At 45.0% G+C, this 27,710-nt stretch overlaps 1 protein-coding gene across 14 annotated transcripts in view; it reads left to right on the forward strand.

Moving 5' to 3' along the window:
- The window catches only part of cep290 (centrosomal protein 290), a 190,026-nt gene that overhangs the window by 11,517 nt on the left and 150,799 nt on the right, over positions 1–27,710 (forward strand). For 11 of the 14 annotated variants that reach the window (XR_005458314.1, XM_038780396.1, XM_038780387.1 and 8 more), the window contains exons 2-10: positions 4,731–4,858; positions 4,954–5,031; positions 9,921–9,990; positions 12,440–12,486; positions 15,353–15,496; positions 23,109–23,162; positions 23,391–23,411; positions 23,561–23,713; positions 25,037–25,219. Coding sequence is in view for 13 of the 14 variants with exons in the window: in XM_038780396.1 (XP_038636324.1) it covers positions 4,757–4,858; positions 4,954–5,031; positions 9,921–9,990; positions 12,440–12,486; positions 15,353–15,496; positions 23,109–23,162; positions 23,391–23,411; positions 23,561–23,713; positions 25,037–25,219 (852 nt within the window). In the remaining variant the exon portion in view is untranslated. The remainder of the gene's footprint in view (positions 1–4,730; positions 4,859–4,953; positions 5,032–9,920; positions 9,991–12,439; positions 12,487–15,352; positions 15,497–23,108; positions 23,163–23,390; positions 23,412–23,560; positions 23,714–25,036; positions 25,220–27,710) is intronic. The other 3 variants (XM_038780389.1, XM_038780391.1, XM_038780400.1) reach the window with 1 other exon arrangement.

The raw sequence follows: 27,710 nt of genomic DNA on the forward strand, positions 1-27,710 counted from the left end.
TAAAACTCCCGACAGTTTGACGCACCAAAAATCTCTCAGTTTAACCTTATAACCCTGTTAGTTACGCATGCAAAAACACACTTCTGAATTATTGTTATTGATTTGAACTCCTTGAACACTTGTGGTTTTTCCTTTTCCAAATTGGATTTCCAATACAAATTTCTGCGTTCTCTCGGAGTGGGGCGGACTCCATTACCTGCTTGGAATCGATTGGGTCTCTTCCCAATCGATTATGTTTGAACGACCCAATCATAGGGCAGTTCCTCGGTCACTGGGCGGTTCTTGGGACCTATTGTTTTGGGCTTCTCTGGTGCCACAGGGTCTGGCCTTCCATAGAATGTATCGATTTGTGCTTAACTTGTGTCCATTGTATCTGGGACTCGCCCGGTATTGCCTCATTAGTATGTTAACTGGTTTCTTTCACAGTGTTGTCTGGTTTCTGCAACAGTCAAAACTGGTTTCTGCAACAGTCAAAACTGGTTTCTGCAGTCGTCCCAATATACAATCGCTTTGCAAGCTGTTTGCTTTCCAACATGTCCATTTTCCCTGCATTCCTTGCAATCTTCCATTTTGTGTTGGGCAGTGGCCACCCCAGGTGGCTACACCCCCTGCCCCCCTCCCCATACCAAGAAACAATACAGAACCACGCCAATAAGGAAAAAAGAAAACTAAAATCCAAAACACATGTAAACAAAAACAAAACCACCGCATTCAAGAGACACAAACAAAACCCAACAAAATAGAATACCCACAATAAGAAAATACAATCCCCCTCCCAACCAACCAAGTCCAAAACCGAATTCTCATCTCAGTCCCACTCCTTCAGCCTTAACAAATGCCTCTGCCGCCTCCACCGTCTCAAAATAAAAGTCCTTTGAATTGTGAGTCACTCTCAGCTCCGCAGGGTAGATCACTCCAAATCTCACACCGCTGCCGTACAATGTCGCCTTCACCCGTCCAAAGGCCGCTCGTCTTCTCGACAGCTCCGCCGTCATACCTTAGTATATGCGTATTCCATCGCCTTCCCACTTCACATCTTGTCTCTGCTTTGCCCAGCTCAAAACCTTCTCCTTTACATGGTAGCTGGCTGTGAAAGCAGACTATAACCACTCTTGCTGGCTCATTCTCTTTAGGCTTCGGCCTGAGTGACCGATGTGCCCTATCCAACCCGTAGAGGGAGGGATCTTCCCCCTCCCCCATCAACTCAGTAAACAGCTTCACAAAGTTCTCGGTCAGCTTCGAGCCCTCCACCCCCTCAGGCAGGCCCATGATTCTCATGTTTTGCCTCTTCGACCTGTTCTCCAGGTCCTCCACCTTGGACGTGAGCCCTTTATTGACATCCGCCACCCTTCACAGCTCTTCACCCATCAAGGTGAACTGGTCACGGTGTTGCGACAATGTCTCCTCCAACCAATTCAATTTCTTTTCTTGCTCCCACACCTCGACCAACGTCTTCAACACTGCCGCTTTTACCGGGGACAATCAACCCTTCCACCCACTCTTTAAGCAAAGCCAGCATCTCCCTTCAAAGCACCTCCATATGCTTGGCATACAGCCTTTCACACTCCACCGTCATCACCTCGGTAAGAGTTTACACTGTAAGGGGAGTGGCCCCACCTTACGACCCAGACCCCGCCATCTTTCTGTTAGACGTTTAGCTGCTGTTGTATGAAGAGTCAAAAGTTCTGCTCCTTTTCACCAACACCTTTATTTCACTTCAACAGACTCTGCACAAAACTCTAACATCACTGCACCTGACACAAAGGCCATCTGGAGTCCCTTTACATATCAGTGTCAATTATTGGATACTTAACATAAAGGAGACAACTAATTAGAATGTCTCTTAACCCATTACTTAACACTTTCTACCCGCAGGACTCGCAGTTGCATTCGCCGGTGGACTTCAGCTCGCCCCCTTCTTTCTAGCACCTTTCTTCTGGGGCTTCGACATTCCTCAACTTCCTTATGCTTTCCCACGCATGATTTCTGGGGCATTGATTGTTTGAGACATTGGGCGCGATTCTCCGCTCCCCACGCTGGGTGGGAGAATAGCGGGAGGGCCTCCCGACATTTTTCACGCCCTCCCGCTATTCTCTCCCGTTTTTTACGGCGAGCGGCGATTCTCCGAGGCCGATGGACCGAGCGGCCAGGCCTTCACGCCCGTTTCAACACGGCAGCAACACACCTGCTCGCTGCCATTGTGAAACGGGCGGCAGATGCCCATTTGGAGCATCTGGGGGCCCGATTGGCACGGCCGTACCACGGCCGTGCCAAGGGGGCCGTGCGTCTAACGGACGCACTCTTTTCCGTCCGCCGCCCCGCAAGATCAAGCCACCACGTCTTGCGGGGCGCCTGAGGGAACATTGTCCAACCTGCGCATGCGCGGCTGATGTCATTGGCCGCGTCAGCCGCCGTGACGTTTGACATGTGGCCTTGACGACCGTCGTCAATGCCGCGCTGCCGTGACGCATGGGGCCGCGCTCCTAGCCCCGCCCGGGGGGGAGAATCGGCCCCGGAAGTGGGCGTGAAGGTTGCTGTGGGTCACGGCCTGTCCCACGGCAGCCTTTACGATTCTCCGCATTTGCGGAGAATCTCCCCCATTGTGTTTAAAGTTAAGTAAGTAGGTCATGGGATTTGAGTGGAATAATATTAAGAATGATTATTATTAGTGTCACAAGTAGCGTTGCACTAACATGGCAATGAAGTTACTGTGAAGTTCCCCAGTTGCCACACTACCCTGTTTGGGTACACTGAGGGTGAATTCAGAATGTCTAATTCAACTAACAAGCATGTCTTTCGGGACTTTTGGGAGGAAACTCAAGCAGACAAGGGAAGAACATGCAGACTCCGCACAGACAGTAACTCAAGCCGGGATTCCAAACCGGGTCCCTGGAACTGTCAAACAACAGTGCTAACCACCCTACTACAGAAAGATGATGTAAGTAAAGGGAGGTGCCAGGTCCGTAGCAGCCAGTTTTAGTTAATTTTCTGGAAGCTGTGAGATAAACAGCTTTACAGATTTACAGAAGGTTGGTAAATTCAGCAATTTAGGCCTACTAATTACTGTTTCCATCAACTGCAGAAGTTTTTAAAGCAGCAGGTTTCACTACTGGTGTGAATTTATAATTTGACAGTCTTAATGTGGCATCAAGACGTCCTCCTAAAATTGTAGTCAATGGGAATCGGGGACTGGTTGGATCATACTGAGAACTAAAGTAGGTAACTGTTGGAAGCCAATAATTTCAGCCCCAGGACATCGCTCCAGAAGTTTCTCAGGGTAGTGTCCTTGGCCCAATCATCTTCAGCTGCTTCATCAATGATCTTCCTTGCATCATAAGGTCAGAAACAGACTGCACATAGTTCAGTTCCACTTGTAACTCCTTAGATCCTGAAGCAGTCTGTGCCAGCATGCAGCAATACTTAGACAATATTCAATTTTGGACTGATAGGTAATGTCAGTGCCATACAAGTGCCAGGCAATGACCATCTCCAACAAGAAAAAATCCAACCATCTCCCATTGACATTCAATATCATTACCATCCTGCAGGTCACACTGATCAGATATATAACTGGTTAAGGCACATAAATGCTGTGTCTACAAGAGCAGATCAGAGGTGCGATTTTGTGGCGAGGATCTCACCAAAGCTTGTCCACTATCTAGAAGGGACAAGTTGGGAGTGTGATGAAATACTCTCCACTTGCTTGGATGAGTGAAGCTCCAACAACACTCAAGAAGCTGAATGCCATCCAGGACAAAGCCACCCCATCTACCACCTTCGACATTCACTTTCTCCACCACTGGCACACAGTGGCAGGAGTGTGTACCATCTACAAGATACATTCCGGCATCTTCGCAAAACTTCTTCGACAGCACTTTCCAAACCCATGACCTCTGCACCATCAGGTGCATTCAAGTAACACACCACATTGCCTTGGGTATAAGGCTCCATTCCATCATTTCCTCCCTAACAGCACTATGGGAGGGCCTTCACACTGTAGTGATTCAAGTAGAAGCCCCCTCCAACACCTTCTGAAGAGCAATTAAGGATGGGCAATAAATGCTGACCTTTCATGTGACCCCTACATCCTGATAAAAAAATTTCTAAAAAGAGCTGGGGTACAGCAGATGATCTGAGAGAAACGTGCGAGAAGTAATGTATAAAAATGTATAAATGTACCTTTTTATTGGATTGCAATATGTGTTTTAAAAAGCTCAAAAATGTCACCGTACTTGTTTATTAATCCTACCAGCATCAGCAGGACAAATAGATAACTGAGAAGAAGCAACCTTTCTAACATTACATTGATTACAGAAGCTTTTTTTCTCCCAAAACATTACTTGCACCTTTCTTCAATGCCAAATTGAGGTCTTTCAGATCCAAAGTATACTTCTAATTCTACACATACGAAGGGACCTGTCCTCTGCAGGAGAAAGGAACATGTCCAGACTGTTGCGCCTTTTTTTGAATTAAACAAAAGCATGGAGGACAATAGTTCCTTAGTGTATTCTCCAAGACAATACTTCTATCAATCAGTGGACTCGCTAACCAATCAGCATCCTTTCTCTTGGAGTATAAATTGTTGTTGCCATTGAAATTTGGCATTCTTGTATTTGTCCTGATGAGTACAACTGGAAAAGCTTTGACAGCATGTCTTTTTATTCAGCAATACTTGTAATTAATGGAATGGTTAATTTTATTACTGACATTTTAAATATTTTGTCCTGTAGAGTGAACCCAACAACCATACACCAAGATGGCGCCTAATCTGGATTGGGATAAATTAATGAAAGTTGATCCAGACTCTTTGCCAAGTCGAGAGAAACTGGCAGATAAGCTGTTGTATTCAATATCCAAGGTCTTTCTATTTATTTCAGTTCTATACTGTTTAATAATGGTAATATTTTTGCATTTAGTAATTTTAGAAATTTAACTGTGAATTTCTGTGCCTAGGTTGAAGGAAATGAGTTGACAGCAGAGAACCCAGAGAAGCTGGTTCAGCTTTTCCGCATCACTCAGTCCTTAATGAAGGTTTGTGTTTACAGATTCTTATTTGTTTCTCCATTTCTAGAATGAATATTTATTAACAAAAGTGGTTAAGGAAAGCGTTCGTATCATCATAAACTAAACACGGAAAACATGCAGAAGGTTGTTTTACTTGGGTATGTAATTAAGTACTGGATGATTATTTAATTGTACACAAAACATCCTATTTTCACCTTGTGTAACTGACCGGTAAGAATTAAGACTACTACACTATCTTCAAAATAACGTTGCATTGAGAAAAAGAGTGACAGGGACACACTTGATCTTGATGTGAATGCAGATGACATGAAATTTGGTGGTACGGTAAATAGCGAGGAAGAAACCTTTACAGGATGATATAGACGGGCTACTTAGATGGGCAGACCTGTGGCAAATGGAATTTAACCCTGAAAAGTGTGAGATGATGCATTTTGGGAGCATTAACCAGGCAAGAGGGATACATGATGAATGATAGGATGCTAGGAAGTACAGAGGATCAGAGCTGTCTTGGGTGCATGTTCAAAGATCCCTGAAGGTAGCAGGACAGATAGCTAACGTGGTTAAGAAGGCATATGGGATATTTGCCTTTATTAGCCAAGACACAGAATATAAGACAATATATGAATGCTGGTTACAGCTGGAGTACTGTGAACAGTTCGGATCACCACGCTACTGGAAGGGTGTGATTGCACTAGAGAGAGTGCCGAGGAGATTGACCTGGATGTTGCCTGGGCTTGAGCATTTCAGCTATAAAGAGAGGCTGGTAGGCAGGGGTTGTTCTCTTTAGAGGAGAGAAGACTGAGGGTTGATTGAGGTGTACAAAATTATGAGGTGCATAGATAGAGTTGATAGGAAGAAACTTTTCCCCTGAGTTGAGGGGTCAATAACAAGGGGGTGTAGATTTAAGGTAAGGGGCAGGAGATTTAGTGGGGATTTGAGGGAAAACATTTTCATCCAGAGGGTGATGGGAATCTGGAACTCACTGCTTTGAAGGGTGATGGAGGCGGTAATCCTCACAACATTTAAGAAGCATTTGATGAACACTTGAAATGCCAGAGCATACAAAGACCAAGTACTGGAAATGGATTAGAATAGTTTGGTGTTTGATGGCTGGCGCAGACATGTTGGGCCGAAGGACCACTTTCTGAGCTGTAAAACTCTAAATTATGAAGGTTTATAGAACTGATAAATTGCAGAGATTGGAAATCAGAAACAAAATCAGAAAATTCTGGAAGCATTTAGCAGATTATTCAGCACCTTTGGAGAGAATTGACAAGTTAGGCTGCAAATGTGGGTCTTTCACCAGAGTTGAAGGAAATTGAAGCAGTACGGTTTGTTTAGGGAAGGGAGAGGAAATGCACACACTCTAAAATGGACATATATGCAGACAAAGTCACATCAATAAACCCGCACACACACAACACTCATACAAACACAATTGCACGTGCATGAGTGCGGAAACATGCACTCTTTTACACACACACACGCGATCTGTGAAATTACTAAATAAAAACAAGAGATTGTTAAGTGGGTGAAGTAATATTAACAAAACAATAGGGGACATGATGGCATAAATTGAAGTTATTTACCATTATGTTCAATAGACTAGCTGTAATCACTGTTAATTGATGGCTGTGCCTTCAGTTGCCTGGGACTGTAAGCTCTGGAATTCTCTGAACCTCTCTGCTTTCCTCCTTAAAGGTGTTCCAAGGGTGGCATGGTGGCCTAGTGGTTAGCACAGCTGCCTCACGGCGCTGAGGTCCCAGGTTCAATCCCGGCTTTGGGTCACTGTCCGTGTCGAGTTTGCACATTCTCCCCGTGTCTGCGTGGGTTTCGCCCCCACAACCCAAAAATGTGCAGAGTAGATGGATTGGCCACCCTAAATTGCCCCTTAATTGGGAAAAAATAATTGGGTATTCTAAATTTAAAAAAAAAAGATGTTCCTTAAAAATTACTTATTTGACCAAGCATTTGTTTCTGCTCTAATATCTCCTTGTGTGGTTTGATGTCATATTTTATTTTATAATGTCGAGTGAAGCATCTTGGGACATTTTATTCAATGCGCTATATAAATACAGGGCATTGTTTGTATCAAGGCTCAAACATGAGCAATGCTCCTTGGACAAGATTTGTATTTTCACTGACCCAATGGATCCGGTTTCTGGATTGTTGGAGATTGATGTGTGACCCCGCAGGTGTAGACATCTGATGGAATTCCTTGCTGGGCGCTTCACTGATGGTATTCCTCAATGAACATTTCTCCACTCTGATGGAATTCCTCAATGAACGTTTCTCCGCTCTGATGGAATTCCTCAATGGACATTTCTCCGCTCTTGTGGTATTCCTCAATTAACATTTCTCCGCTCTGATGGAATTCCTCAATGGACGTTTCTCCGCTCTGATGGAATTCCTCAATGGACATTTCTCCGCTCTGGTGGGATTCCTCGACAAACGCTTCTCAGCTCTAATAGAATTCCTCAACGAATCCTTCTCTGCTCTGGAATTCCTCAATGGACGCTTCTCAGCTCTGATAGAATTACTCAACGAATCCTTCTCCGTTCTGATAGAATTCTTCAACGACGCTTCTCCGCTCTGATGGAATTCCTCGATGGACGCTTCTCAGCTCTTGATAAAATTCCTCAATGAATGCTTCTCCGCTCTGGTGGAATTCTTCGAAGGACTCTTCTCCGCTCTGATGGAATTCCTCAACGAATGTTTCTCCGCTCTGTGGAATTCCTCAACGGACACTTCTCCGCTCTGATGGAATTCTCACCGGATGCTTCTCCGCTCTGATGGAATTCTCACCGGACGCTTCTCTATTTTGATGGAATTCCCGCCAGGTGCTTCTCCACTCTGGTGGAATTCCCGCCGGGTGCTTCTCCGCTCTGATTGAATTCTCAATGGACTCTTCTCCGCTCTGATGGAATTCTCGACGGACGCTTCTCCACTCTGATGGAATTCTCGCCGGACGCTTCTCCACTCTGATGGAATTCTCGCCGGATGCTTCTCCGCTCTGATGGAATTCTCGATGGACGCTTCTCCGCTCTGATGGAATTCTCGATGGATGCTTCTCCACTCTGATGGAATTCCTCGATGGACGCTTCTCCACTCTGATGGAATTCCTCGATGGGTTCTCCGCTCTGATGGAATTCCTCAACGATGCTTCACCACTGGAATTCCTTGATGGATCTTTCTCCGCTCTGTAGAATTCCTTGATGGCTTCTCTGCTCTGATGGAATTCCTCAACGGACGCTTCTCCACTCTGATGGAATTCCTCGACAGATGCTCCTCCACTCTGATGGAATTTTTGACGGACGCTTCTCTGCTCTGATGGAATTCTCACCGGACGCTTCTCCGCTCTGATAGAATTCTCGATGGACGCTTCTCCGCTCTGATGGAATTCCCGCCGGACGCTTCTCCACTCTGATGGAATTCTCGATGGACGCTTCTCCACTCTGATGGAATTCCTCGATGGGTTCTCCGTTTTGATGGAATTCCTCAACGATGCTTCACCACTGGAATTCCTTGATGGATCTTTCTCCGCTCTGTAGAATTCCTTGATGGCTTCTCTGCTCTGATGGAATTCCTCAACGGACGCTTCTCCACTCTGATGGAATTCCTCAACAGATGCTCCTCCACTCTGATGGAATTTTTGACGGACGCTTCTCTGCTCTGATGGAATTCTCGCCGACGCTTCTCCGCTCTGATAGAATTCTCGATGGACGCTTCTTCGCTCCGATGGAATTCCTTGATGGCTTCTCCGCTCTGATAAAATTCCTAGATGGCTTCTCCGCTCTGATGGAATTCCTCAACTATGCTTCACGACTCTGGAATTCCTCAACGGACGCTTCTCCGCTCTGATAAAATTCCTCGAGTGATGCTTCTCCGCTCTGATGGAATTCCTCGACGGATGCTTCTCAACTCTGATGCAATTCCTCGATGGATGCTTCTCCGCTCTGATGGAATTCCTTGACGAATGCATTCTCCATTTGACAGAAGATTTGTGCATTTCTGTGAAAGCTGGGCTCTGAAGACTACAGTAGAAATATGCAGCAGTGTTGAGTAGTGGGGATCACAGCAGCAATCTGATGGTCGTTGCCGCTCCTCGGAGGATCTGGGCCATTATCTACAGGGCAGGGAGGAGAAAATAAACAAAAGAGATAGCACAAACATTTTAATTACACACCATTAGTTTTGAATGTGATCTTATTTTGTGCAATATTTCTGAATAATGCTTTATCCAATCTATAAGACCATAAGACATAGGAGTGGAAGTAAGGCCATTCGGCCCATCGAGTCCACTCCGCCATTCAATCATGGCTGATGGGCATTTCAACTCCACCTACCAGCATTCTCCCCGTAGCCCTTAATTCCTCGCGACATCAAGAATTTATCTATCTCTGCCTTGAAGCCATTTAGCGTCCCGGCCTCCACTGCACTCCGCGGCAATGAATTCCACAGGCCCACCACTCTCTGGCTGAAGAAATGTCTCCGCATTTCTGTTCTGAATTTACCCCCTCTAATTCTAAGGCTGTGCCCACGGGTCCTCGTCTCCTCGCCTAACGGAAACAGTTTCTTTGCGTCCACCCTTTCTAAGCCATGTATTATCTTGTAAGTTTCTATTAGATCTCCCCTTAACCTTCTACCTTCCCCTTAATCTAATGTGAATATAAATAAACAAATCAATTGTAAAATATTTTTGCGGACCTGTAGTGGGTTTTTCTAAGGATTGCAAATCTGGTTATACAATACCAAAAGAAAACTTGGAAATGCTTTACTGGATGTGAAGACACATTGTTAGTTCATATGGAATTTAGTCTGTACTCTTTAAAATTCAGAATATTCTAGATTTGCACACTATCAAAATGTTTATGATTTTTAAAAATAAAATACAGATGAAAGCACAAGAGGTAGAATTGGCTCTGGAAGAAGTTGAAAAAGCTGGAGAAGAACAAGCTAAAACAGGTAAGTGGCTGTTTCGCAGTCAGTTTGTTCTGGTCTGTGTGTTCAGATCACTGTGAACAATTATAGAGTCATAGACACAGAGGTTTACAGCATTAAAACAGGCCCTTTGGCCCAACCTGTCCATGCCACCCAGCTTTTAACCACCAAGCTAGTCCTAATTGCCTGCATTTGGCCCATATCCCTCTACACCCATCTTTCCCACATAACTGTCTAAATACTTTTTAAAAGACAAAATTGTACCCGCTTCGACTACTGCCTCTGGCAGCTCTTTCCAGACACTCATCATCCACTGTGTGAAAAAATTGGACCCTTTTGTATCTCTCTCCTCTCACCTTAAACTTATGCTCTCTAGTTTTAGACTCCCCTACCTTTAGGAAAAGATGTTGACTACCTTATCTGTGCACCTCATTATTTTATAGACCTCAATAAGATCACCCCCAAGCCTCCTATGCTCCAGGGGAAAAAGTCCCAGTCTATCCAACCTCTCTTTATAACTCAAACCATCAAGTGCCGGTAGAATCATAGAATTTATAGTGCAGAAGGTAGCATCCTAGTAAATATTTTCTGCACTCTTTCTAGTTTAATAATATCCATTCTATAATAGGGTGACCAGAACTGTACACAGTATTCCAAGTGTTGCCGTACTCATGTCTTGTAAACTTCTGCAAGACGTCCCAACTCCTGTATTCAATGTTCTGACCAATGAAACCAAGCAGCTGAATGCCTTCTTCACCACTCTGTCCACCTGTGACTCCACTTTCAAGGAGCTATGAACCTGTACTCCTAGATCTTGTTCTATAACACTCCCAGGGTTGCCTACTTCTACCATCCTTGCCCTTCACTCTAAAAGGAATGTGCTTACCCTGAACCCTGATGAACACACTTTTGAAAGCCTCCTACTTACCAGCTGTCCCCTTGCCTGCCAGCAGACTCCCGCAGTCAACTTTTGAAAGTTCCTGTCTAATACCATCAAAATTGGCCTTGCCCCAATTTTGAATTTTAACTTTTGGGCCAGACCTATTATTCTCCGTAGCTCTCTTAAAACTAATGGAATTATGGCTACTGGTCCCAAGGTGATCCCTCACTAACAGTTCTGTTACTTACCTTCCTTATTTCCCAAGAGGAGGTTAAGTTTTTTCCACTCTCTAACGGGCAATCCTCAAACCGAATGAGAAATTTCTCCTGAATACACTCAACAAATTTCTCTCCATCCAAGCCCCTAATGCTATGGCTGTCCCAGTTAATGTTGGGAAAGTTAAAGTCCCCTACTATTACCACCCTATTTTTCCTGCAGCTATCTGTAATCTCCCTACATATTTGCTCCTCAATTTCCTGCTGACTATTTGGGGGCCTGTGGTACAATCCTATCAAAGTGATCCCTCACCTTTTTATTTTTCAGTTCTGCCCATATAGAATCAGCGGGTAAACCCTCGGATATGTCCCCTCTCAGAACTCAGTGATATTCTCCCTGATCAAAAACGCAACTCCCCCTGCTCTCTTACCTTCTGTTCTATCTTCCCTCTGGCATCTGAACCCAGGGACAGGTCAGTCTTGCCCCTCCCTTAGCCATGTTTCAGTAATAGCTATAATATCCCAGTCCCATGTACCCATCCATGTCCTGAGTTCATCTGCCTTGCTCATCAGGCCTCTTGTATTGAAATAAATGCAGTTTAATCTAGACTTCCCTTACTCTCTACCCTGCTTTCTCAGACCAGCTGTCCGGTCATGTTTTGTGCACCCTCCCTGTATTTTATTTCTCTTAGCCTTATTGGACCAATTCACTGAGTTCTCGACAATTTCTGTACTCTGTATAGCCCTTTTTGAATTTTGACTTTGGTTTCTCTGCCTTTCACTTCTCCTCTTACTGCCTTTTGTTTGTGTCCCCACTTTAATTCTCTGCATCGGTTCCCACCCTCCTGCCACATTAGTCTAAACCCTCCCCAACAGCACTAGCAAACTCTCCCCCTAGGACATTGGTTCCAGTCCTGCCCAGGTGCAGACTGTCCAGTTTGTACTGGACCTACATCCCCCAGTATCGGTTCCAATGTCCCAGAAATGTGAATCCCTCCCTCTTGCATCATCTCTCAAGCCACATATTCATCTTATCTATCCTGACATTCCTACTTTGACAAGCACATGGCACTGGTAGTAATCCTGAGATTACTACATTTGAGGTTCTACTTTTCAGTTTAACTCTTAACTCCCTAAATTCAGCTTGCCGGACCTCATCATTTTTATACCTATATCGTTGGTGCCTATATGCACCACAACAGCTGGCTGCTCCCCCCTCCCCCTCTAGAATGTCCTGAAGCAGCTCCGAGACATCCTTTACCCTTGCACCAGGGAGGAAACTTACCATCCTGGAATCTCTGCGTCCACAGAAGCGCCTGTCTATTCCCCTTACCATTGAGGAATGAATGTAGTTATTTGTTATCTGTTTTCTCCACAGAAAACCAGTTGAAAGCAAAGGTTCTTAAATTAGAAAATGAACTGGAGGTTTGTGTACATTTTAAATTTGTTTTAAGTTATTACCTCATTTTATATTGAATTACATTGAGTGTAGTTCGCAGAAACAACCATTTTGCCAAATCTGATCAATGCCAGTGTTTATGCTTCACCAACGCCTTCTCCCGCCTTTCTTCATCTAACTGTACAAAGCTGAGCCAAATACCTTCAATAAATCCAGAGTAAGTAAGTGCCAAATTGGTTTAAATAAGGAATTTGCACCTCCTGACTCGGCAGCTTGTGCATTCGAACCCCAACTCGGTATTTGAGTACATAAGCTGAGGGCAGTGCTCCATTGTCTAGGATGCAGTTTGCGAATTAGATGTTAAACTAAGGTCATTAAATTGAGGTCATATCTGCTTGGTAGAGAGACTGTAAAAGATTGCAAGATTCTATTCTGGCCAGCGTTTCCCTTAGCCAACACTGTTTAACGATCCAATTTGATGTTTGTGGAACTTTGCTGTACAATTGGCGACAGGTTTGTCAAATAACAATTGTAATTATATTTCAAATGAAATTTATTTGTTGTGAAGTCATACCCATAGAATCCCTAAAGTGCTGAAGGAGGCCATTTGGCCCATCGAGCCTGCACTGACCCTCTGAAAAAGCACTCTATCTATGCCCACTTCCCTGCTCTATCCTGTAACCCCACTTAACCTGCACATCTTTGGGCACTAAGGAGCAATTTAGCATGGCCAATTCACCTAACCTGCACCTGTTTGGACAGTGGGAGAAACCGGAGTATCCTACGCAGACGCTGGGAGAAAGTGAAAACTCCACACGATCACCCAAGGCTGGAATTGAACCCAGGTCGCTGGCGCTGTGAGGCAGCAATGCTAACTACTGGGCTGCGAGGTATCCAACAGATTATAGGCAACTTTAGTGTTTCTCATCTCTGCATATACAGAAGGCCTGTGCACAATTTTGCATGAAAAGATGAAGAAAGGCAGCCAAAGTTTGTTTAAAAAAATGAGAAACATGCATTTATATAGCAACTTTACATTCCAAAGCAATTTGCAGCTAATTAAGTACTTGGAAATGTAGTGACTGAACACATGGCAACCAATTTGCACACCGTAACCTCCCCAAAACAGCATGTGATATTGACTAGATATCCTGTGAAGTTGATTGAAGAATAAATATTGACCAAGACACTAGGGAAAACGGCCCTGTCCTTCAAAATTAAGTCAATGGATCTTTTACGTCCACCTGAGAGAGCAGATGGGGGCTTGGTTTAATGTTTAATCCAAAAGATAGCACCTCCAGCAGTGCAGCACCCTCTCAATATTTCAGTGGAGAGTCAGCCTAGCTTTTAGTTTCTGGAGTGGAAATTGAACCCACAACTTTCTGACCCAAATGAGAGTGCTACCAATGGAGAGCCACAGTTGGCACGACCTTCCAGTCTGAAAAAGACGTGCGCTTCCCAATCTGTAGTTGACCAACGAATGTGCAAGTGAACTTTGTGATCTTAAACGGTTAGGCCACATTAAACACATTGTACCACAGCAGCAGAGTAATGCTTTGTAAAGTACACAGTATAATATTTCAGTTGGAAAATTGAATAATGTGCCTTGTAATGAGCAAGGCTAAGGGAGACCTGCAAGAATAATTCTGTCTTCAATGTTTTAATTGTTTCCTGAAAACAGCATCACCACTACAAAATTGATACCTTCGATTGTTAATGTAGGGCGACTTTTGACATTCGTTGTTCACTGAAATGAAAAGTGGCCTTGCTCCCATTGTGCATATTCTGACATTTTGGGAGCGATTCTCCCAAAGAATGACAACGTGCAAATTTCAGCTGGAAAACTGGTGAGATCCCACCAGCTGTTCCGGCGTGATTCCCATCACACTTAAGACATATTTTTTGAGCTTGGTGAGTCATCCTCCATCGATAGACATCGTGACCGTGCCCCCCCCCCCCCCCCCCCCCCCCCCCCCCCCCCCCCCATTGCCCTGGCAGATGTGGGCAACACCTCCTCCCCCCACCCCCCCATCACTAAACGTTCACGAACCCACTCCTCACCCCCTCAGTGTGCAACACAGTAGCACAGTGGTTAGTACTGTTGCTTCACAGCACCAGGGTCCCAGGTTCGATTCCCAGCTTGGGTCACTGGCTGTGTGGAGTCTGCACGTCCTCCGTGTGTCTGCGGGGTTTCCTCTGGGTGCTCCAGTTTCCTGCCACAAGTCCCAAACTGAATTCTCCCTCAGTGTACCCAAACAGGCGCTATAATGTGGCACTAGGGACTTTTCACAATAACTTTTTGTGACAATAAAGATTATTATTACTATTATCCATCCTCGCCAGCATCGCCCTCCCCGCAAAGAGAAAAACCCTGTTGTGGGGTCGCCGAGAGCCTCCCACCCCATGGCAGTGCCAACCTAGCCGTGCTAACCTGGCTCTCCTGGCATTGCCTTGCCCTGTCTCTGACCACCCAGGGGCTCCAGCTGCCTCTGAGCCCCCAATCATGACTGCTTTTCTGTTTTTGGAAACCGGTACTGATTACTGCCTGCCTCATGCTGTGCCTGTGGGGCAAGTGAATCACAAGAGCTGGGAGACCGGTCTCAAGCGGGCTGAGCATATTTGAATAAGTTTGAAGACTCATATAAATATGTGAGTCAGGTTCTCACCTAGCGAGGACGTGAACCAGATCGTGTCAGGTGCCGAGATCCATTTGATGCCCAGCGGCAACCCGTTTAAGGGCTCTCCCATATTCTCCGGGAATAGCGGTAGGTGTGTCGGGCGCAAAGGGGCATTCAGATCACACTCGTTATGTTGATAGAATTCACTCTGAAATTTTCTCTGTGAATGTAACTTATGTTTTAATGAGTGATGCTCCATTTTGTTTCTGCTCAGGTGGCTCAAGTGACTGCTGGAGGGCGTGATACCCGATTCTTACGGGAGGAACTTCGTCAGCTAGAAAACCAGCTGCAGTTCAAGGACCGAGAGGTTTCTGAGATGGAGAAAGAGCTAAACAAGGAAAAGAAAATGGTTGAGCAAGTAAGGAACCCGAAACAGGGAACATCTCTGAACACAAACTGCTGACATAATTTTCTTGTGTTTTCTTTCAAATTGGACTCCATTAGAAAAGAAAAGACAGAGAAAAAGGCCACTCTGCTCAGCATCCAACCCTCCTCTCACTGCTCTCTTTCAGCTCACCCCCATCAGCATAGTTTTTAATTTCTTTCTAGATTCACTGTAAATGGATCTGTGCTCTTGCCTCAACCACTTGTAACAAGTTGCACATTCTCACCACTCTCTGACTGAAGAAATTTATAGACTGTAACCCTTCACCTCTGAATGCAATTTAGGATCATCAGGAATTAAATAACCTTTGATAAGCATCAGAGGCAGGGGCAGACTAGCCATCGGAGAAATTGGAAGACTTCTGGAATGCTACCCACTTGCATCTGTAATATAAGTGTCCCCTACAGTCCTTGGGAGTTGCATGCTCTTTGAGTGAGCTAGCTGATCTCTGGTTGGATGTTGGGGAGGGGGGGAGGTAAAATAGCTGTGTAGGGTATGGAGGGGGGACTAGCTATGTCAGGTATAATGGTGCATACCCTATATAAAGACAAGTACTTTTAACTGATATATCTGCATGAGAAAATCTATTGATTGAAAAATATTCTCACTTCATAGACTTTGCTCAAACACCGAGCTGAGATCTTTCAGCCATTGAACTAGAATATGGTGGCTGAAGTGGTTTTGCTTTGAGCTGTTGTTTTCTGTAGATTAATTTTAATGAGGTGGGGTGGGAAACTTTGGGCTGCTGGATCACGTTGTTTGAAATCCACAACTTGTTTCTCAATTTGGAATGCACACAGTTCAAGATTCCATCACTGCTTTAAAAAGAATCCGTAGCTCTGCCAAATGTGGTTAAACATGGTTTTGGGGAAGTATAAAATGTTATTAATATCTTTGCTAGCTGTCGTGCAATACAGCACTCTGCTGAGGGTTATACTGTCCATTGTCTTAAGACTTGATTTGCAAAGCTGTTGAGCTCTGTAACCGACTTACAGCAGTCCGAAAGAAGTTCAGGACATCTGTTCAAAATATGTTAATCAAGCTTAAGAATCTTAAATCCCTGGCTATGGCAGATTGCACAGAAGTGGATTTTGTGAGACAAGGATTTGGTGTCACAAGCTGTCACTCTTTGCATGAGGAGCCCCATGGTCTCGAACAACTCACAACCTGCTTTGTGCAGAGTCTGAGAGACACATAGGGATATATGGGGTGCAATTTTACCACCGCGTCTGCACCGGCGGGACGGGTGAATCGTGGGAGAGACCCAAATTAGGCTACCCGAATTAGTGAAGCCTCGCGCAAGTCATCCGGCTTGTGGTGCCTGCCGCAATTTGATCGTTTGTCATGATCAAGATTATGAAATTTAAATGAGCTATTAGGCTCATTCAAATATCCTGATGCCACATTCACCCAACGGCCACACCTGCAAGGCCTCAACTAGGCGCCGTTTAGTTGTACGGGTTTCCACAATCGTGGACACAACGTGATGGCACCTTGGTGGGAGCGAGGCTGCAGATAGGTGGAGGGAGAAAGGGGGGTCCTGGCCGGGGGGGGGGGGGGGGGGGGGGGGGGGGGGGGTCGCTGGTATGGCGGGAGTAGCCGGGGTCAGCAGGAGTCGGCTGTGGAAATGTAGAGATCGGTGCAGCCTTTTCAAATGACGCCGCGATTTGTAAGGAGCCGAACTTGCTGGCGCGTTTGGCGCCCCAGTGCTGAAAAATGTCAAAGTGTGGCCTCGAAGGGGAGAGAAACTCTGAGGCCCAAATAGCGGTCTCCATCTTGGCATTGCAACCGTCGCGTGCCCGAGATTGCGCTTCAAACTTTTTCTGGCGAATCACACCCATGAACTAGCAGCAGGAGTTGGCGATTTGATCTTACTAGCCTGATTCACCATTTGTAAGATCATGGCTGATCTGATTGTGACCTCTACTTTCCTGTCAACTCCCTTCCCACTCAAGAATCTATCTAACTCAGCCATTGATAAATTCAAGGACCCTGCCTCCACTGCTTTCTAGGTAAGAGAATTCCACAGATTAATGATGCTCTAGGAGAAACAAAATTCTCCTCATCTCCATCTTAAATGGAAGATCCCTCATTTTTAAACTGTATCCCCCAGTTCTAGTCTCTTCCATAAGGAGAGACACCCTTTCAACATCCGCCCTTTCCAAGTCTCCTCAGGATCTTTTATGTTTCAATAAGATCACCTCTCGTTTTTCTAAACTCCAATAAATACAGGCCCAACCTGTGTAACCTTTCCATTCATCCCAGGAAACGGTCAAGTGAACCTTCTCTGTACTGGTTCTAATGAGATGTTACTCTTTCTTAAATAGACCAGAACTGTACAGGGTACTCCAAATGTAGTCTCACTAATGCCCTGTCCAACTTAGTAAAACTTCCCAACTTTTATATTACATTCCCCTCAAAATAAATGACAATATCTCGTTCCTTCCTAATCATTTGCTTTCCTGCATATTAACATTTTAAGATTCTTGTCCCAGGACACCCAGGTCCTTCTGTATCATAGTGTTCTGTAATTTCTCTCCATTTAAATATTTTGCTGCTTTTCTATTCTTCCCAAAGTGGACAAGGTCACATTTTTGAGCATTATACAGAACCGTCATCACCATTCCTGAATATGCCCTATCTCACTGGCAGGAGAGACCCAGCAAAGGTGGCAGCACAGTGGTATATAATCGGAGGGGTGTTGCCCTGGTAGTCCTCAACATCGACTCTGAACCCCTTGAAGTCTCATGGCACCAGATCAAACATGGACAAGGAAACCTCCTGCTGATTACCACGTACCGTCTCCCCTCAGCTGATGAATCAGTACTCCTCCATGTTTAACACCATGCAGAGGAAGCACTGAGGGTGGCATGGTTGGAGAATCTACTCGAGGCACATAGAACATATAGTGCAGAAGGAGGATATTCGGCCCATCGAGTCTGCACCGACCCACTTAAGCCCTCACTTCCACCCTATCCCCGAAACCCAATAACCCCTCCTAACCTTTTTTTCGTCATCAAACCTTTCGTCATCAAACCAGCAGACAAAGGAGGGGCCACCGTCATACTGAACAGAACAGACTACTGCAAAGAAGTATACCGACAACTCGACAACCAGGAACACTACAGGCAGTTACCCGCAGATCCAACCAAGGAACACATCCGCCAACTCAGCAGACTGATCAAGACCTTAGATCCAGACCTTCAGAACACCCTACGTGCTCTCATCCCACGTAATCCCCGCATTGGAGATCTCTACTGCCTCCCGAAAATACACAAGGCCAACACACCAGGCCGTCCTATCGTTTCAGGCAAAGGGACCCTGTGTGAGAACCTCTCTGGCCACATCGAGGGCATCTTGAAACCCATCGTACAAGGTACACCCAGCTTCTGTCGCGACACGACGGACTTCCTACAGAAACTCAGCACCCATGGACCAGTTGAACCAGGAACATTCCTCGTCACAATGGATGTCTCGGCACTCTACACCAGCATCCCCCATGACGACGGCATTGCTGCAACAGCCTCAGTCCTCAACACCGACAACTGCCAATCTCCAGACGCAATTCTGCAACTCATCCGTTTCATTCTAGACCACAACGTCTTCACCTTCGACAACAAATTCTTCATCCAGACGCACGGAACAGCCATGGGGACCAAATTTGCACCTCAATATGCCAACATCTTCATGCACAAGTTTGAACAGGACTTCCTCACCACACAGGACTTTCAACCGATGCTATACACCAGATACATCGATGACATTTTTTTCCTTTGGACCCACGGCGAGACATCACTGAAACGACTACACGATGACATCAATAAGTTCCATCCCACCATCAAACTCACCATGGACTATTCTCCAAATTCAGTTCCATTCTTGGACACACTCGTCTCCATCAAGGACGGTCACCTCAGCACCTCGCTTTACCGCAAGCCCACAGATAATCTCACGATGCTCCACTTCTCCAGCTTTCACCCGAAACACATTAAAGAAGCCATCCCCTATGGACAAGCCCTCCGTATACACAGGATCTGCTCAGACAAGGAGGAGCGCAACAGACACCTACAGATGCTGAAAGATGCCCTCGTACGAACGGGATATGGCGCTCGACTCATTGATCGACAGTTCCACCGCGCCACAGCAAAAAACCGCACCGACCTCCTCAGAAGACAAACACGGGACACCACTGACAGAGTACCCTTCGTCGTCCAGTACTTTCCTGGGGCGGAGAAACTACGACATCTTCTTCGCAGCCTCCAACACATCATCAGCGAGGATGGACATCTTGCCAAGGTCATCCCCACACCCCCACTACTGGCCTTCAAACAACCGCGCAACCTCAAACAAACCATTGTTTGCAGCAAATTACCCAGCCTTCAGAACAGCAACCACAACACCACAAACCCTGCCAGGGTAATCTCTGCAAGACATGCCAGATCATCGACATGGACACCACCATTACACGTGGAAACACCACCCACCAGGTACGCGGCGCATACTCGTGCGACTCGACCAATGTAGTCTACCTCATACGCTGCAGGAAAGGATGTCCCGAAGCGTGGTACATTGGCGAGACCATGCAGACACTGCGACAACGAATAAACGGGCATCGTGCGACTATCAACAGGCAGGACTGTTCCCTTCCAGTTGGGGAACACTTCAGCAGTCAAGGACATTCAGCCTCTGATCTCCGGGTCAGCATTCTACAAGGAGGCCTTCAGGAGACGCGACAACGCAAAATTGCTGAGCAAAAACTTATAGCTAAGTTCCGCACGCATGAATGCGGACTCAACCGGGATCTGGGATTCATGTCGCATTACATTCGGCCCCCACCAACAAGCCTGGACTTGCAGAGGCCTACCGACTGAACTGGCTTGGGACAATCCACACCTCTTTAACCTGGAGTTACCTCTCTCTCTGCATCTTTGATGATTTGATTGCCTGCAGGTGCTCGCATTCCGGGGCATCTCTGACTGTGTCTATATAAACATTTCTGGAACAAGCCTTTCCATTCACCTGAAGAAGGAGCCGTGCTCCGAAAGCTCGTGTTTGAAACAAACCTGTTGGACTTTAACCTGGTGTTGTAAGACTTCTTACTGTGCTCACCCCAGTCCAACGCCGGCATCTCCACATCATGGCAACCTTTTTTTGGACAATAAAGGCAATTTATCATGGCCAATCCACCTAACCTGCACATCTTTGGACTGTGGGAGGAAACCGGAGCACCCGGAGGAAACCCACGCAGACACAGGGAGAACGTGCAGACTCCGCACAGACAGTGACCCGGCAGGCAATCGAACCTGGGACCCTGGCAGTTTGAGTGCCCAACAGCATAAATAGCAAGTAATAGCGAGAGCTAATTCATTCTACAGCCAACTGATTAGATCTCTGCAGTCTTGCAACATCCACCAGTGAATGGTGGTGGACAATTAATAATAATCATAATAATCGCTTATTGTCACAAGTAGGCTTCAACAAAGTTACTGTGAAAAGCCCCTAGTCGCCACATTCCGGCGCCTGTTCGGGGAATTAGACAACTCGCTGGAGGAGAAGGCTCCACAAATATCCCCATCTTCACTGATGGAGGAGCCCAGTACATCAGTGCAAAAGTTAAGGCTGAAGCATTTGCAACAATCTTCAGCCAGACGTCCAGAGTGGATGATCAATTGAGGCCTCTTTTAGAGGTCTCCAGTATCACAGATGTCAGTCTTCAGCCAATTCGATTCACTCCGCATGATATCAAGAAATGGCTGGAGGCAATGGATACTGTAACGGCCAATGGGCTCTGACAATATTTCAGTAATAGTCCAGACGACATGAGCTCCAGAACTTGCCACACCCCTCGTCAAGCTGTACACCTATGACACTGGTATCTACAATGTGGCAAATTGCCCAGATGTGTCCTGTACACAAGAAACAGGACAATGAAGCCCGACCATCTACTCTTACTCCATCAGCAAAGTGATGGAAGGGTTCATCAACAATGATATCAAGCGACACTTAGTCAGCAATAACCTGCAACTGATGCTCAGTTTGGGTTTCGCCAAGATCACTCTGCTCCTGACCTCATTACAGCTTTGGTTTAAACATGGATAAAAGAGCTGAATTTTAGAAGTGATGTGATAGTGACTGCCCTTGACGCCAATGCATTAGACAGGATATGGCATCAAGGAACCCTAACAAAACTGAAGCCAATGGGAATCGGGGAAAACTCTCCGCTGGTTGGAGTCATACCTGGCAAAAAAGTAGATGGTTGTGGTGGTTGGAGGTCAATTATCTCAGCTCCAGGACATCACTACAGGAGGTCCTCAGGATAGTGTCATCGGCCCACCATCTTCATTATGACCTCCATTCCATCATAAGGTCAGTAGCAGGGATTGATTGCACAATGTTCAGCACCATTCGTGACTCCTCAGATAATGAAGCAGTCCATGTCCAAATGCAGCAAGAACTGGACAATATCCAGGCTTGGGTTGGCAAATGGCAAGTAACATTCCTGACACAAAAGTGCCAGACAATGACCAACTCTAACATTGTTGGTGTACCTACACCTCAGGGATTGCAGCAGTTATAGAAGGCAGCTCACCACCTTCTGAAGGGAAACTAGGGATGGGCAATAGCCAGTGACGTTCACATCCCATAAAATGAATTTTAAATAAATACCCCATCTGCCAATCTCTTTGCAGACTCCGCAGACTCCTTATGTCATCTTCACTTCATACTCTCGTACCTATCTTTATGTCATCAGCAATTTAGCAACAACACATTTGGTCCTTTATTCAAGTTACTAGTATAGATTCTAAATTCTTGAGGCTCCAGCACTAATCACTGTGGCACTTCACTGGCTACAGCTTGCTAACATAATCCACTATCCATGCTAATATGTTACCTCCAGACCATGAGCTCTTATTTTGTGTTGTACATTTGTTGAGGCATCTTGTCCTTTTGAAATCTAAGTACATTACCTCTACAGGTTCCCCATCATCTTTTGAGCACAATTTCTTCTCACAAAACCTGTTGACTTTGCCTGATTACATTAAGATTTTCTAAGTTCTCTGCTTTACACTCCTTACTAATAGGCTCTAGCATTTGTACCATGACGGATGTTAGGCTAATTACCCTGTAGTTTCCTGCTTTCTGTCTCCCTCCTTTCTAGAGTAGAGGAGTTACATTCACTATTTTCAAATCTGATGGGACCTTGCCAGAATCTCGGGAACTTTGGAAAATCTAAACCAAAGCCTTAACTATCTCAGCACCACTTATTTTAAGATCCTAGGATGAAGTTCATAAGGACCAGAGGATGTTTTAACCTTTATTTCTAATATTTATCTCAGTTCCGTTTCCGTGTAGATTGTAATTGGTTTAAGATATTCCCTCCCTTATCAATGCAGTGGAATTCTGTGCAGCTCATCTTGGTTCTGTCTGGATTAGTTGCAACAGGCATTAAGGGTATAATTTCATGATGCAGTAAGTGCTTTAGTTTTGGTTCTTGGCATCAGAAAGATAAGTGCTTTTAATTGCTTGTGTGCTCCATATATATTGTCTGTGCATACCAAAATTGACCTTTTATTCTGTTCTTTAGGTGGGAATTCGGATCAAGGAGATAGAAAATGAAAACAACAAGCTAAGAAGAGAGGTCAGTCTGGGAATTGATCTAAGTACAATTAACGTTTGATTGTAAACAAAGGCTAAATTAAAACATGTTTTTGCAGATCACAGGTCGCAACTTTCAGTTTCCTTCCATCTTCAATTCTGCTTGTTTACCTTTTGTTGCTGTGATTTTCTCACTAAAATGTTTATTCTTGCTAACATGCACTATTAGTCTTTTCTTTCTCATTCACATCATTCACTTTTCTTTACCAAGAAAAAAGGACTCAAAAGAGAGGTGAGAGTATTACAAGGATGACTGGCTAATTGATGGTCACCATTATTGGTGTACTTTGCATAAAATTATTATTGATTTCTGCAATGTTTTTCAACTATTTTGTTGTTGGAATGACTGTGAATTATCCGGCGTACTGATTTTTTTTGCAGAATGATCAACTACGCCAAGATGTTATTGACTATCAGAAACAAATAGATTCTCAACGGGAGACTCTCCTTAATAGGCGAGGAGACGATACAAACTATAGAATGCAGCTCTCCAAAAAGAACAAAGAGCTTGCACAATATTTGGATGAAATTCAGGTACTACAGTTTTATGTATAGCTTTACATTTTTCCATATATGTTACATTCCTGTATTTTTACATTCCAAGGATGTCTTAGTTTTCTCCCAGAATAAGGCAAATTATGTTTATCAGGGAAGGAAATCTGCTACCCATATCCAGTCTGGCCTAAGCATAACTCTAGATATGATGCACATGATTGGCTCTTAATGCCGTCCAAAGTTCCCGACAAAAAGCTCAGGCGGAATCTTGTGGAGGCAATAGGGTCTTGGTTGTAGAGACAGTGTGAGACCCCCCCCCCCCCCCCCCCCCCCGAGAAGGCCGCTCAGACACATGACAGGCCTTTCTTGGGATCAAGGACCCCGAGGCGAAAATCCTGTTCTCTGACAGCCGCCGATCAATGAGAGGCTGGCAGCATAATGTACTCAGCAGCACCGTTGGGGAAGTGGTGGCTGCTGCTGGTACTCCGCCCACCGAACCTTCAGATTGAGGAAGGACCCAGGTCAGGTGAGTGTTGACAGCCAGGAGGAAGCTTATGGGTGGCGGTTGCGGGGGTGGGTCAGTGACGAGGATTAGCGGCATGGACATGGGTGGTGGCTTTCAGTGTCCTCCCAACTTCCAGATGCCAGGTCCCTCAATTAGCCACTGAGTGCCTCAAATGAGGGAACCCCTGCCCGCCGCTGAGTTACTACCAGCTGTGGTGGGAGGAGGCCCTCAAGTGGGTCTCACTTGGCAGCAGGGCACGAAGGCTGTCCCCAGCCTTCCCACCACAGACTTAATCGGTGTGGAGGCAGGAAGATGACATAGTCTCCATCCACTACTCCTGCCTAAATAAATGACCAAACTTTCTATGGGGGAGAGCACAAGATTGAAGCTTCGGTTGTAAAAGAAGCCAGCTACAATAAAAATAGCCATCACCACCAGGTTGTCAGGGCAACAAGGGCTGGGCAATAGCTGTGGCCTTGCTAGTGTCACCAAGAGAATTGAGGGATACGGAGAGAGTGCAGGAATGTGGAGTTGAGTTAGATTAGATATGATCTTATTGAAAGGTGGAGAAGGCTTCTGGTGCTGTGACCTACCACTGCTCCTATTTCTTCTGTCCTTAAATCAAATCAAGATACCAAACAGATCGAGGGGATTGTTCATGCTTTCACTGATTAGCTAATGCCTTTTAAGGTAAGAGTTGGCTGAGCCTTCCAGGTTAAGTACTTGATAATTGATGTCATGCAGGTATGTGCAATGTTCTGCACCAGGTTTGTTTCTCAGTTTTAAGAAAGTCCAAGCAGTAACTCCCTTTGGCAACAAATTGCTAAATTTTACTGGTTCTCTTCTACACCATCTAGAATTTGTCTGAAGCCAATGATAAACTGGAGGCACAGAATAAACAGTTGCGGGAAAACCTGGAAGAATCTGTGCAAGAGATGGAGAAGATGACTGATGAATATAACAAAATGAAACTGATTGTTCAGCAAACTGATAGTGCTATGGACGAGTTCAAGCGAGAAAAGGGGCAGCTGTTGCTTCAGGCAAGGCCCAGACTTATTTCCATTAATCAAAAGTAACAGAATCAGTTTTTAGTAGCCTGTGTGCAATGATGCCATATCACTGGTCTCTGGGACTTTAGAAACCCAAGTAGAGTTTTTTTTTAAAAACTGGTGTTTGATGTTCACACTGTGGCCTCTACAGGATATGTTTGGCAGACTCGGCCTTTGATGGAAGGGCAAGGTGGTTGTGCAGGGAGAGGCTTTATTCCACACTGTCAAACATACTTCCTAATGGGTCAGCCAAAATATTCACAACATTACTGTGTGCTTTTGAAGGCCAGATTGCCCCAATGGTAAGGTTTGATTGGAGGAGAAGGACGAGATGGCTAACTTGGGAAGGAGAAGGTGATATTGAAAATAAATGGCAGACGGAGTATAAGTGGAAGGGAAGGCAAGTTAGGGACTGCTCTTAATTGCAAAATCCTAATTTATTACGAAGATTTTTAAATATTTCACCATATTACCTGTTTAATATAAAGTATAGTTTATAGGAAAATTCTGAAGGTCATTAGTGACCCAGGATCTTTAAAAATAAGTTTTGATAAGTGACCAGATTTATAGTTATAATGTGGCCTTGTAATTCAAAGAATCTGAGTTGCTCGCCTAGTACCAGAGCCCTTAAACTATGGTACTTAGACCAGACAATCAAATAGACAGAAACCAAGAATTGGATCAAGTGGCAGTAGCATTAAAAAATAAGCTGGCTCAGAATAAACTGCACCATTTGTCCTTCTAATTGCTACCAGAGACTCGGACAACGACAACTCTTTTATTGTCCCTGATCATTTTATGCGTTGTGTAATCTAGTACTGAACCTCATGATTTTATACTGTATTTCTATCTCATGTATATGTCAACTAAATCTAACTTTTAAAGCTTAACCTGAATATGGGGACCCATAGATGTGTTATTTACCACATTTCCATAGGCATGTCATGTCATTCATGTGAGGTACTGAGATTAAAGGATAATTATTAGTTTGTTTTGTAAAGAAAAGGAGTGGTTTTCAGTTTGCACGGTATTTTGGCGTGCTTGCAGAAAGGCTGTGGATAACAGATAGGTTTGTTAGGAAATATTCAAATCGGTAAAGGGCTATATAAAATAATCAATAAGATAGAGAAAGTGAACCTGAATCAAATAAATGTGACTTTTAAGGCTTAACCTGCATATGGTGGCCCACAGATGTGTTTTACAAAATTCACCTGAGAAAGGAGCTGTGGTCCAAAAGCTAGTGATTCAAAACAAACCTGTTGGACTTCAACCTGGTGCTGTAAGACTTTGTATTGTGCCCACCCCAGTCCAAAGTCGACATCTCCACATCATTACAAAATGATGAGTGGCATAGACAGAGTGGATTGCCAGAAGCTTTTTCCCAGGGTGGAAAAGTCAATTACTAGGGGGATATATGTTTAAGGTGCAAGGGGAAAAGTTTAGAGGAGATGTGCGAGGCACATTTTTTACACTGAGGGTGGTGAGTGCCAGGAACGTGCTGCTGGGGAGGTGGTGAAAGCAGATACAATGGTGGTGTTTAACAGGCATCATGACGAATACATGAATAGGATGGGAATGGAGATATGAACCCCAGAAGTGCAGATGGTTTTAGTTTAGACAGGCATCATGATTGGCGCAGGCTTGAAGGGCCGAAGAGCCTGTCCTTTATTTATTTTCCATTGGCATGAAATGCTGTGGGCAGCAGGCAGGCACGTTGGAAAATATTCAGATCTGTAAAGGAGTATTTAAACAATTAATGACATAGAACATAGAACATTACAGCGCAGTACAGGCCCTTAGGCCCTCGATGTTGTGCCGTCCTGTGAAACCCCTCTAAAGTCCCTCTACACTATTCCCTTATCGTCCATATGCCTATCCAATGACCATTTGAATGCGTTTAGTGTTGGCGAGTCCACTACTGTTGCAGGCAGGGCATTCCACGCCCTTACTACTCTCTGAGTAAAGAACCTACCTCTGACATCTGCCCTATATCTATCGCCCCTCAATTTAAAGCTATGTCCTCTCGTGCTGGACATCACCATACGAGGAAAAAGGCTCTCTATGTCCACCCTATCTAATCCTCTGATCGTCTTGTATCCCTCAATTAAGTCACCTCTTAACCTTCTTCTCTCTAACGAAAACAGCCTTAAGTCCTTCAGCGTTTCCTCATAAGATCTTCCCTCCATACCAGGCAACATCCTTGTAAATCTCCTCTGTACCCTTTCCAATGCTTCCACATCCTTCCTATAATGTGGCGACCAGAACTGCACGCAATACTCCAAATGTGGCCGCACCAGAGTTTTGTACAACTGCAACATGACCTCATGGCTCCGAAACTCAATTCCTCTACCAATGAAAGCTAACACACCGTACACCTTCTTAACAACCCTCTCAACCTGGGTGGCAACTTTCAGGGATCTATAGACATGGACACCGAGATCTCTCTGCTCGTCCACACTACCAAGAATCTTACCATTAGCCC

The sequence above is a fragment of the Scyliorhinus canicula genome, chromosome 20 (assembly GCF_902713615.1).
Source record: "Scyliorhinus canicula chromosome 20, sScyCan1.1, whole genome shotgun sequence".
Taxonomy (NCBI): Eukaryota; Metazoa; Chordata; class Chondrichthyes; order Carcharhiniformes; family Scyliorhinidae; genus Scyliorhinus; species Scyliorhinus canicula.